Below are 12,551 nucleotides of genomic sequence, written 5' to 3'. Positions count from 1 at the left end.
GAAGCTTCTGAGTAAGCTTGGAATAAAGCGATCTGATTTTTCTAAATAAACCATGTGTCATTGAAACACACAGTGTCAAAGCTTATTTGTGTCCAGGAAAATGTGGAATCAGGGGGAAAAAAAAAAAAAAAAAACTAAATACTAAAAAGTTACATTACGGTCTAAGACACAGCACCATTGGTAAGGTACAGAAATACGGAAGGTGAGACCAAATTACACCTAGTTGGATGCAAGACCAAACCCGGTGAGGTTAACAATGAGAACGGGTGAGGGGCAGAAACAGAACTGGAGGGGTTAAGGGTGAAGACCAGTGAACGGCAGGAGTTATGAGCTCCATTTAAAGCCAGGTACCTGTATAAAGGTGGCCAGCAGCACACAGCTCATTTCCTGCTGAAGGATGACCTTGTTCTGTGGATTGTTGTAACAGGCCGAGATCAGGGTGGGGAAGAGCACTTTGATGAGGCGCGGATCGCTGAAGTACTGGAAGGGTAGTTGACACAGTTTCTGCAGTACGCTGGGCTGCCGGCCAGACTGCACAATCACCTGGAACACACACACGCACACACATACTGCAGTCAGTCACCCAGGCCCGCTGAGAGCCCTGTCAGAGCTCCATAAATCACACTGCTCCGCCTATACATAAATCTAGTGCGAAACAACACAAAAACACACATTTAAGGGGAACAGAGAGGTCAATGTCATCCACTGAATGGTTACGTGGTATGAAAGTCTGAATGATGGAAGTCTTCTGGTCATTAATTACCACATTTACTAATATTACCAAATTGTGAAATTCTGCTGGCAAGAAAAAAGGAACCAGTAGAGAGCACAACCAACCATTGCTCTGTCCATTTGTGAGACTCATTAAGGCCAGTTGCTCAAAATCCCAGTCAGCCTGATACAGTATCTACAATGGAAATGTAGTATAAAACAATTCAGGATAATTTAAAAATCGATAACCTTTAAGGGTTTCTCAGTCCAGACAGGCCAGACTTAGCCTAGGTCCAGAGGCTGAAAGCAGGTTTTTCCACGCCAGGCTGGCTCCCACCCATGCGTGGTGTGTCATTGCCACTTTAAGAAATGAAGCAATACCGTTAATGGAATCCTCACCGGCTGCTGCCATGCCCCTGCGCAACAGGGCATTTCAATCACACCATTATATCCGGCTCACCAATATTAAAATCAAATCACTCGCAGGCTAGTTTGATTAGAGTGAAACAATACACAAGAAGTGGCTGTGTGGCAGGACAGAGGATCTAAACTATTGGTTTCCCTCCCTGGAGCCTGGGTAAGCTGTGGTCAGTCTGGAAAAGACGGGACAACCAGGAGGTCACAACAGTAAATTGTATCTGGAAAAAAGAAGAGGAGGGGAAAGAAAAAAAAAAAAAAAAGCTTCCCAGGTACAAACACACAGAGAACAGCTCTAACCAAATTGAAACCAGAAGACCAGGGTGAAGCTCTTCAAGCAGAGTGACATAAATTACTGGGATTTACAAGATTTTAAAAACACTTTTAACAATTCTCTTCCAATGCATTCTCTGTTTAATAATGCACTTTAGGGTTTAAGAGCATGATAAACAAACCAATAATTCACATTTTTATCATTTCAAGGTGAGGCCCCTCTGGTCCATGTTCTACAGCAGCGTTCAAAGGCTCTTTAACCATGTTGTATCATATTAAGATGTTTTAAGACTCTTTTGAAACAACTGAGTAGTCAGTTTCTTTTTTTCCCCTGAAGAAAAAGACTACTGAACTCTTTCCAGGTTAAAGAGGCAGACTAGATTTTTTTTTTTTTTTTTTTTTTTTACACACTTTAAATATTACAAAATAAATACAAGGCATATTTGTCTTATTATGTAATTATAGTTAAATAAATAAGGCTGAACGAGTGAGGCAGATTGACAGTTATGTAATGACGGTAGCCATTTCTGAGACAGAAATGGTAAAATATATAGCAAAGTCTTTAAGAAATGTGTAATAACAGTGTGGGGATTCAGTATTGGATCTTTTATTTAAAGAGGGGAAGGAAAAAAAAAAAAAAAGGAAGAAGTAAAAGGGTTTGAAATAGGTGACGTGTGTCTGGCTGGAGATGGGATGGACAGGATCTGCATAGCGCCACAAATCACATGAGGCCATCTCATAATCCTGCACCATCCAGTGCTAGATCTTCAAACATCTAAACAAATTGTCCTCCCTCAAGTATGCACTGCAGGGAAGACATAAAACAAGGCTCTCAAAAAACACCCCAAAGTTTGCTATTGCCCAGCTTTGCGGTGACCTTCCACTTCCTAGGTGCATCAGAACACCGCACTGACAGTGTACTCTGTGGGGGTGAACAGTGAAGCAAGTCGTTCGCTATTCACAGTATAGCCCATTCGGGTCCTTCAGTAATAAACAGAATGACTAGCTTTTGAAACAATGAATCAGTCTTAAACTACAAGGAGACCAATAAAGGGGGGGGAACCCAAGTGTCTGATAGCTCTGGCCCCGTCTGAGCTACAAACGGGCCGCGCTTTTATGGCGCTCCATTACATAACTCCCACGTTGTTCTGGGAAAACAAAGAGAACGTAAAGTTTGTGTTGTGAAACGCAAATAAGAAGGGGAAATCCGGCTGTGGTGATCGTAAGGGTCAACGGTGGACCTTTACAAGGACAACTGCTTAATGAACTGAACAAGAAGCAGCAATTTGTATGTAAGGCACAAATTGGACTCCTGCACAGGTAGGACATATCTATTCAGAAGTAAACAAAGCACAGAACACAGGCAGCTAAAATTATAAATACTAATAAATCAAAACAAAAAACGGTATCATGTATGGATGATCTTATGTATGTAGGTGTCAGCACAAGAATGGACATTAAGAATCAATTTCCAGTTTAGCATGGCTTATTAGTCCAAATTTCTATCCCTGGATTTGGAAAATAATCATATATCCCAAATGCACAAAGCCCCTTTCCAAGCATTTATGTGTATGCGTGTGGTATGGGTATTTCCCAGCAGTCAAAATAGTTTATGGTAAGAAAATTTCAAATTGCCTACAGTAGTCAAAATCACGTTCAGGGGAGATGTATTTAAGTGATTTGCCACTAAATCCACAGACAGATTAAACGTAAGACAATGCTAAATACATTAAATAATGAATAATGCTCAATGCACATTTATTGAATTGATAGCAAAAAGCTAATAAAACCACATGTTCGCTGATGCAATCGACAGTTCTAAACATGGGAACAATACTCATTCACCTCACCTGGGAAGAATTTCATCATTTAGAAAAAATAAAACAGTCAAATGCTAATTCCCTGCTGCTGATGGCAGGGAAAAAACAAATACAACATTGTACTTGGCATTCCTGAATTGATTCATTTTTAAATTTTATATTTAAGTGCATGAGAAATTATTTCACTTGCCATTCCATGAGATCATGTAAATCTCAGAGCCATATAAGTATTTCTTGATGGGTTAGATTTGATGCAGGTCAAGCAGGCTACAGTAAAAAAAAGGCAATTTTCTGGAAGTTGAACACGCAAAAGGTTGACACAACTTGAGTTCCACTCTGGCACGGCTGTACCCTGGGGGGTCGGTAGGTTCGGCATCGACACGGAAGACTCACTGTACCGCCTATATTAGCCCTTGGCCAGAAAGGCAAAAGGGTGGGGGAGGAAGGAGAGAGACCATCTTCAAACAACTACAGGACAGTTCCTGTTACTCTCTATGTCTGGACACCCTCAGCATCCCTGACTTTGGGACTAGGGTAAATCAGCCTTCAAACAGAACCACAAATCTAAGGCTCGGCACCAAATACAAAACAGATCCACCCCTTCTCTCTTAAAGTTTGTATTAGCATAGAGGAGACGTGGTCAAGTTACTGATAAGGGTCAGGGCACACCACATCTGAGGAGGAAGACAGCCCCCCGTGAAAGGAAGTTACTGCTGAAAGGACATTATCTGAACAACTCCTACCACCCACTCACAAACTCAGACATGTGCAAACGCTATGCGCATTTCCAAGTCGCCAATATGGTTCTGGGTTTAAGCAATTAGACGGCTGTACACTCAGTAACTAGCCAGCAAGACCTTTTCAGCATAAAGGAAATGTGCATGATCATACAGCAAAATACAGCAAGACCATAAAATAACGAAACAAAAGGAATACAGCACAACATTAACCTTGCCATATATGGTACGGTGTGGCCCGATTTAAATTAAAACAACATACTAGCTTTCTGTAATTACTGCAAAAACTAGCGCAGATGCCTAGAAACTGTATGAAACTGTACTTAGAAACTGGCTTCCGCAACACAGGGACATACTTATGAAGCCTCTAAATCAACTTTCGTAGTATATTTAATCAGTCTGAAAAACAAACACAGTAATACAATCTATTCTCGCAAAATAAAAACAAATATAGAAAGTGTAACAAGAGTAACTCGGAGCTGCTGGCGGGCAACAGTCCTATCTGCCCTACAGGTCATGAGGGTTTGGTTATCTCTGCTGTAAGGAATTGCTGAAGGAGACTGTAAACACTGGGGATGGGGATTAGAGGCGACGTGCTGGGTTTGTGTGCAGGCCAAGCGACATACCAGTTAGGAAGGGGAGGAGGCCGACACAGCGAGGCTGCGGTCCAGATCTCAGGTCCCATGTTCCCTCCAGTCTGGCGGCCTGGAGGGTCAGCTGTCTAACACAGCGACGCCGTCACTCTTTGGGCAACAGCTTAGCTTCCGCCGAACTCCTATCAGCACCATCTGACCCATTCTCGGGGTTATCTAATAATCACTGCTAATGAAAAAAGGCCTCCTGGTCACCTTTATCCTGTTAAACACACAGGTCTTTTTTCCCCCCCCACTCTTCATAGTTTGTGGGCTCCCTGGTAGAAGAGGATTAGTACCCAACACAAGAGAATGCCACTTGCAATTTCCGAACTCCTGGTGGAAGAGACGGAGGAAACGTGGCATAAAACAAATCGCTGTCATACGTTTGGCAGGATATACCTGAAGCTGCTACCTTTTTGAGCCTGAGGAATCCAATTATTTCTCCGTTATGGAGTATTCCCACAGATCACCCAGGAGACATCAGTGACATACAACCATAAGCTCCTGGAGAGGAAACATGGCTGACTGTAATTGTACAAGTGATCCTGTGCAAGTCACCCTGCCATGGCTTTTGTGCTTTTGGTATTATTTATGTCCCCTACAACAGGGTGTACATATATCACTCTGGATAGTGGTCCCCCCTTCAAAGTTCCCTTTTTACAACCTGCATTATTTCTTGCTCGTACACATAAACAAAGCCAGTGCTGTGGACAGCGAATCGGGCGGCGGGTCAGTAACGCTTTTGTGTGCCGCCAGTGCTTACATTAACATGTGAAAGGCTAAAGCTGTTCCAAATATCCCCTCTAAACATTTATCCTGCCTAAACCCAGCGTGGAAAAATTCCAGGAACTCAACATTGTCCAGAACTGTCCTGGGTGTATCAGAGGGAAAAAAGGGCTAATCATAAAATGTCCATGCATCACCAAGTTTTAAAAATGGGGGGGGGGGGAATTTTTTTTTTTTTTTTTTTTTTTTTTTACTTTTTTATATATATGATACATTCTTAACCTATTAACTCAGAAACATATCCTAACCAGAAGAAAAAATAAACAAAATTAAATGTTCAGTATAAACACACCACCTTCTGAATTCCCGAACAAGAACTTAGAATTAACACGTGACTTTGCATCATTGGTGGTGAGCTGCGATGAGGCATGTTTGGATTTAAAGTGAAATACTTTGCACCAGCTGACTTGATCTCATACTTTTACAAGTGTTCGGTGTTGATGAGACATTTGAAACCTGCAACTCCTCCAGCTTTCTCCTTCACCTGGCAAGGCCTTTGCATTTTTTGATTGCGAACAAGGAAGCAACCAAAGGTGAAGGAGCCTTGCAGCCCTTTTACTGTGGCTACTGCCACAAACTCTAAATGACTTTGCAGCAACACATTTGTTAAATGAGCAGTGTGCTGGGAGTAAATGAATATTCAAAGCAACTATTCCCAGCTTGGTCATTCCACTAACTTTTCTGTGTACGAACAAAGCTGAATCATTTGTCATCCCACCCCAATTTAATTACAAGCCCTCATTCAATTACCCAATATAATATGCAAATTAAATGAACAATGGCTAGCACATGCTAATTATGTACATCAGAATAATTAAATTGGACTGGAGCAGTAAGAAGGATGGGGGACTGAACTGTCATAAAATAAGAGCAGATTCTTTAATTAAGACTGCAAAAATTTTATTAGAATCTGTAATCTTCCCGTAAATTGTGGAATAGCCATATCACACAAGGACATCACTCTTATTGCAAAGTTTCCCTTGAGAGGCCCAACGTGGGCATCATGGCACAGGGTCCTTGGCGAAGGACTCTTGTGCCAGGGCGGCAGAGTGCGCAAAACGGCTGGGTGGGCGGGGAAGCCCCCACCTCCCCCTAACCTATGCTACACGCATTCAGGCTCCGCTGCCTCCTAACACGAGCCCGACAAGCGAAACATGGGCTGCCCACCCAGCTGGAAACAGCACGTCACTGCGCTAAAGAGCCAGCAGGGCGCCGAAAAACCCAGTCCAGGTGCCAGGACTTCCTAAATATTTAACAGGCACCTTTTGTTCCTTCTATGGTTTGCCATTTGAAAAAAATAAAAGGGAGGAAAAGAGACACACACTGCCAATGTTTTTGTCTCTTTGTACATTCAAACACATGTACTGCTGGAACCATGTCAGTTGATGTAACCTGATATAAACCAGTTATTAGACACAAGCACAAAATAATTTTCTGAAAAAATGTCAAAATACAAAATGTTTAGTAGCAATTTGTACTGTAATTTCTGGCCTTTTATTTTATTAGTACGAAATTAAGAAGGGCGGCACGGCAGCGCAGCAGGTAGGACTGCGGTCTCAGAGCACCTGTTGCATAGGTATGGATCGAACCCAGTCTGTATGAAGTTTGCATGTTGTCCCCATATCTGCACGTGTTTCCTCCCACAGTCCAAGCCAATGTGTTTCAGGTGAACAGAGGTATCTAAATTGCTTATAGTGTGTAACTGTATGTGAATGTGTGGCTAGCCTGCAACGGACTGGTGTCCCATTCAGGGTGTACCCTAGGTAGTCTAGGGCCCTGTGGCTCCGGGATAGGCTCCAAGCTGCTGCAGCCCTGACTTGGACAAGTATTTAATAAAAGTGAGCGAGTGCATGAATTAAGACTCAGGTTTGAAACTACTGAACTGATGAGGTACCTGATTGTCTGGGTGGTTGACGGTGAAGTAGCCCACACAGATGATGACCTCATGCAGCAGTTCCTCATTTTGGTTCTGGGAGCAGTACCACAGCAGGGAGCTGATGATGTGGCGGAAGGCCAGGGACAGGCCCTCAGCACCTAGGACAGACTAGACACAACAAAGCCACATCAGGCCCCTGCCTAAAAACCAACAACATCCAAACTACTGGTACAACTGAATAAAGACATCATGACAACTACTCATAGCTTTCATTGTGAACAGCTGCATTAGTATATTAGTATAGAACTGTTCCGAACAGCAGCTGTGGAAGCCATGCATATACCTTAATACGTTTGCATGTTTTCTTGAAACAAGGATGGATGATACTTGAATTATGGAGAAAACATGAACAAGGTACCATTACAGGAGAAGAATTTTATGCAGAATCATTTACGTAAAATCCGGTTAGTCCAGATGTGTTTTCCAATGCAAACAATTAACATGCCTCGAATATCTGGTGGCACACAAAATTGTAAAAAAGCAGAAGTCATGGAAGAACAAGAGTGGTGTGGCATTACTGTGCCTTAAATGAGAACATTATGGGAAAGCTCTGTGCTTGTGAGACCCACAAGAGCCAGCACCAGGGTCCAGCTCAGGGACTTGGCCTTTTGGAGGGACCTCGATCCCCCAAGAGATGCTATCAGAGCGCTTGCAGACAGTATTTATTAAACATGTCAAGAGTGACAGAGCAGCCAAAGGTCAGGGAGGGAAGGAAATTAAATTAGGGGAGAGAAGAGCATCTAAACAGCGACATAAACAACAATACCTGAACCTTTTGCCAGGCCAAAGCCTGCCATTGTTTACATTCCAATTTCAGCCCAACATACCAACCTCATTAAGACATGGCCTTTTTTGAAAGTACATTATCAAAACACCATCTACAGCCAATAATGACAAATAGTGTACCTGGCTACCTTCAAGAGACACTTACCTTGCTGGTTTGGTCTTCTTCAATCATAGTACAGAATTAGACTATGTTTTCACTGCAGTTTTTTCAGCAATTACAGCAGACAGAGGAATGACAAACCGTGTTTTAAGATTGCAGTAAAGGACCCAATCCCATCTGATAACACACATTTTGTGTGCATTTAAGCCCACCTGTAATGAAGCCAGCCCATTATAACTGCAGTGGGGAACACACAAGTTGAGCATACCTGGAAAAAGAAGCTCTTCATTACCAGTGCATTCTAAACCTAAAGCTGCTTTAATGTTTCCCTTGTTCCAGTGACTGGATGACCTGAGCCAAAGGAATTGGGTGATTTTTCATGATAAATGAAGGAAGCTGAACATCATCTACGAGCGCCTATTAACTTGCTCTGCCAGATAATGTAAACCACTTGGTTATAACTCCAAACATAAATTACATAATTTAAAATGTTCATAAAAGAGGTATATTGAGGTTCTTTGACTACCATCTGCTTTGAATAGGGAGAGCTCAAACTAGTCATTGGCAGGTCCAGTGAAATTACAGCGACACATTATGACACAAGACCACCCCCTTGTCCATTTCCTTTCAAGTAGTTGCTAGTTTAAAGTCAATTCAGTGAGACTTTCTTCCTTTCCATCAGAATCCCTCGTAGACAGCTATGGCTCCAGTGCCAATTGTATATATCTATCAGGAATCTGTCCCCAACCACTTAGTTTAACTCAACTTTGCTCCAGCATGAAATGTCGCCAAACATGGCCTTCTTGAGGAACAGCCATACCTGCAGACTGAAGCCTTTGTGCTGCATAGATGCACCAGGCCTGCAAGCCTGCAATCATTCCAACCTACATTCCAAAACTGATAATACAAGGAAGGACACTTCATCACAGCCACTTTACATCACCACATCAAATCTGTATTATTAAAGTGTAACACACACACACACACACACACACACACACACACACTTGCTGAAGCCACTTGTCCCAAGAGGGGTCGCGGCGAGCCAGAGCCTATCCTGACAACACAAGGCGTAAGGCTGGAGGGGAAGGGGACACACCAAGCACGGGACGCCAGTCCGTCACAAGGCATCCCAAGCAGGACTCAAACCTCAGACCTGCCAGAGAGCAGGACCCAGTCAAGCCTGCTGTGCCACCGTGCCCCCCCCCCGCACAATATACAGTTCTTTCTAAAATCAGACGTTACTGTTTAAGAAAACTTTAACGCATTTTCACAAAACATAGAAATTTTAAATCAATGAACAAATAAATAAATAAAAGACATAACAAACAAACATGTATTGGAACACTGAACTGAACAAACATTTCTAGTTATGGCAGAAATTTAGCCGATAAGAAGGCAGTCTTGTTGAACCACGGCATGTACAGAATGATGCTCAAGGCAAGTAGCACCTGGAAGGCAGGCAGATCCAGCAGGGCAAAGCTGTTGAGGAAGCGGACGCTCTGCAGAGCCACAAGGATAACACCCGTAGTGTACACCTCTGGGGGTCCGGTGGGGGCAGGTTCGGGGGGTGAGCCATGAAGCAGCACACAATACAGCATGTGAAGGACGCCCACCAGGTCAGTGGTCCGGAGCACAGATGTGAGCCCCGTGGGGTCCTGCCGCTTGTCAAAAACTCCAGGTGAGCTGGGGGGCAAAGGACAGGCATGAGTGCCAAGGCACTGATTCCAGGAGAACTTCAATTAAAACATTCACAACCAACAACTGATAGAGTAAGATACAAACTACTGCTTAGAACCATGCTGTTAGTCATGACATTTTTTGCAATCTGTACTAAGAGGGCATAAAAGGTCTCAGGAGTACATAAACCTCCTTTCAAATAAACACAAAGCAAATGGGAGAACTTTAAAAGAAACTGTCATTATATTACATGAAATACAACCAACAATGGCTGGTCTTGCACCTGGTGAATGCAGATTTGTTCACAGCCAACTGCAAGCCCACAAATGTTGAAGGTGTGTTAGCTGCAATGCAAACCACAAACAGCAGAGCCTGGCTTGTTGGAATTCTGAGCCCTGTACTAATTTGTGGAAAGTCCAGGCTGATGCTGACCAGTACTCTCTTCCTAGATGTCAACAGTTTGGTACTACTGGTTTGCACAACAGGTCTATCAGGTTTAGCTAATTATTTTTTCTAACTGTAAGGAAAGAGTGGACCTAACCTCTTGGGTTAAAAACTGTTACTCCCCTGTACATGACAAACCTGTATTCTAAGTAGGGATGTGAATGCCAAAACTGAGGAAACTTGCGCAAGGTGCATTTCCTGTGAGATTTTGAAACAGTGTGCTTATTCAGCTCTAGATCCCCCTCCCTGTACTCCTGCCACACACCCCTACTGCCCCCCCCCCCACCAACACCAAAGGCTAAAACAGAAGCTGACAGGAATCACCTCAGCTGGAATGCAACTTGTCCTGACAGCTAATGGCATTGGCTCCATTGCTATGCAAACAGGTTGCTGGCAGGGCACCGTGTAATACAGGAGATTCAATCAAGATTCCTACTGAGAGTTAAAGCAGCCGTTTATACCGTATAACAGTGTATGCCATGTTAAGCTACGGAATGAAATGCACTGATGCAGTAGCTGCAGAGACATGACCCAACACTACTGAACAAAGGAGCTGCTTAATAAAAATAAGGTAAGGCTGGCTTATGCCAACTGCTTGAATAGTTTATACAGTAAGTGAGGGTTTATAAGTGGTTTACCATTACATTCTTCCGTAAAACTCTTTGGACTATGAGAGGAAACTCTTTGAATATGAAGAGAGCACACAAACTCCACAGAGACAGCCAGATTCAAGCCCACGTCCGATTCCACAGTCCAAAGCTGAGCTAGAGTTACTTGTGGAACCACCATGCTGCCTAATAAAAATGAGTGCTTATTATTCAAGAAGGATTAAAATAATCCCTTACTTACTAAAATCCAAATGATGACAGTGCTGTTTCACATCGAGATGCTTTCCCCTTATTACTCCTAGTTCTGAACACAAGTCTTCGATATTGGTTGCACATAGCAACATTACAGCTACTCAGTGGATAAAATGCCTTAAAAGATGAAAGGTATCAAAAAATGTGAGGCTTGAATAAGCATAATTACCCCTATAATTAATACGTACATGAGTCAACTTGGGCTTAAAGATAAGTTGTAGAAATGTTAATAATGGCTCAGGTACAAACATTCAACACTGGCACTCAACTCTCACACCACAGTAAATACAAAGCTGAAGTTTAAAAACTTTCCCCGATACCTCAAAATTCATTAGAACATCAAGCCTCCTCCCACCACTAATTCCAATTTCCTATCACAAACGCCACTTATAGGTATCCGTTTCACTGCTGCTTGCCAAGTTCAGCACTACTCTGTCCATGCCAGGAACTGAACAACAGTAAGCCTTGACTGTGTCCCAGAATCTCTGGTCACACTTCACGCAATGCTGAGATGGCGTGTCTGCAATCCTGCCAACAGAAGCCAGTGTCAAAGCCAGCTGTCCTTTGCATCTCTGTCTCCCTGGTTCTGCAGCTAATCAGTGTGTCTTCCACCATATGGTCCCTGCCAGCGCTTCCAACTGGCCCTTCATAAGAGACCACAGGTCAGAAGTCAACTCTTTGTGCATCTTCTTTTCATCTTCCCCCTTCTTTGAGAATACTTGCTAATGTGTTTCAAGAGCTAAGGATGTTTTCAAACATACCTGTTGTGTTGTTGTGTTCAACATAATCCATCTGTCTGTAGGCAGACCATGCCCATAATGCTACTAAAAATCAAAGTTTTGCCTTTAAATTTTCATTAAAAGGCAAATTTGAATTCATGACCATACAGAGCATATTTGGTATGGCCTGATGACAAGACATTCTTGTCAATCTTGAACAAAGCAGCATTTACTCACAGTAAATACACCTGACATATACATATATTATATGCATTTCAGTATACATCTGAACCCTAAATTGAGTAACAAACCTTTTGCTAATATAACATTTCTTGAGAAGTACCATTTACCAGGCAGTTTCATCCAAAGCAAAATATAACTCAGTAAACAAAAGTGCACTGCAACAGGCGGAGAGATTTATATCAAGTTCTTGAAGTACCATTACTTAGTCCAATACTGCTGTTTTAGCTGGCATACATTACAGAAGAAGCTGCATATAAAATTAATTGAGCCCCAGGCCCACTCTGTGTCACGTTCAACATACAGTATTAACTTTTTGAGTAACGTATCAACTCTCGGTCTCAATAAAGTTCATAAGTCGGAAACCAACTGCATTCATCAAGTATTAGGCAGGTTCCTTCAAAAGA

The 12,551-nt window shown here is 42.6% G+C and overlaps 1 protein-coding gene across 2 annotated transcripts in view; it reads right to left on the bottom strand.

Moving 5' to 3' along the window:
* Positions 1–12,551, bottom strand: part of scaper (S-phase cyclin A-associated protein in the ER) — a 97,260-nt gene that overhangs the window by 2,273 nt on the left and 82,436 nt on the right. For both annotated transcript variants that reach the window (XM_018763772.2, XM_018763773.2), the window contains exons 27-29: positions 9,653–9,887; positions 7,274–7,423; positions 352–543 (exon numbers count right to left, since the gene is read on the bottom strand). In XM_018763772.2, the coding sequence (XP_018619288.2) occupies positions 352–543; positions 7,274–7,423; positions 9,653–9,887 (577 nt within the window). The remainder of the gene's footprint in view (positions 1–351; positions 544–7,273; positions 7,424–9,652; positions 9,888–12,551) is intronic.

This window comes from Scleropages formosus, chromosome 11 (genome assembly GCF_900964775.1).
Source record: "Scleropages formosus chromosome 11, fSclFor1.1, whole genome shotgun sequence".
Taxonomy (NCBI): Eukaryota; Metazoa; Chordata; class Actinopteri; order Osteoglossiformes; family Osteoglossidae; genus Scleropages; species Scleropages formosus.
Note: the sequence above shows the minus strand (reverse complement) of the source record. Positions and strands in the feature narration are given on the sequence as shown.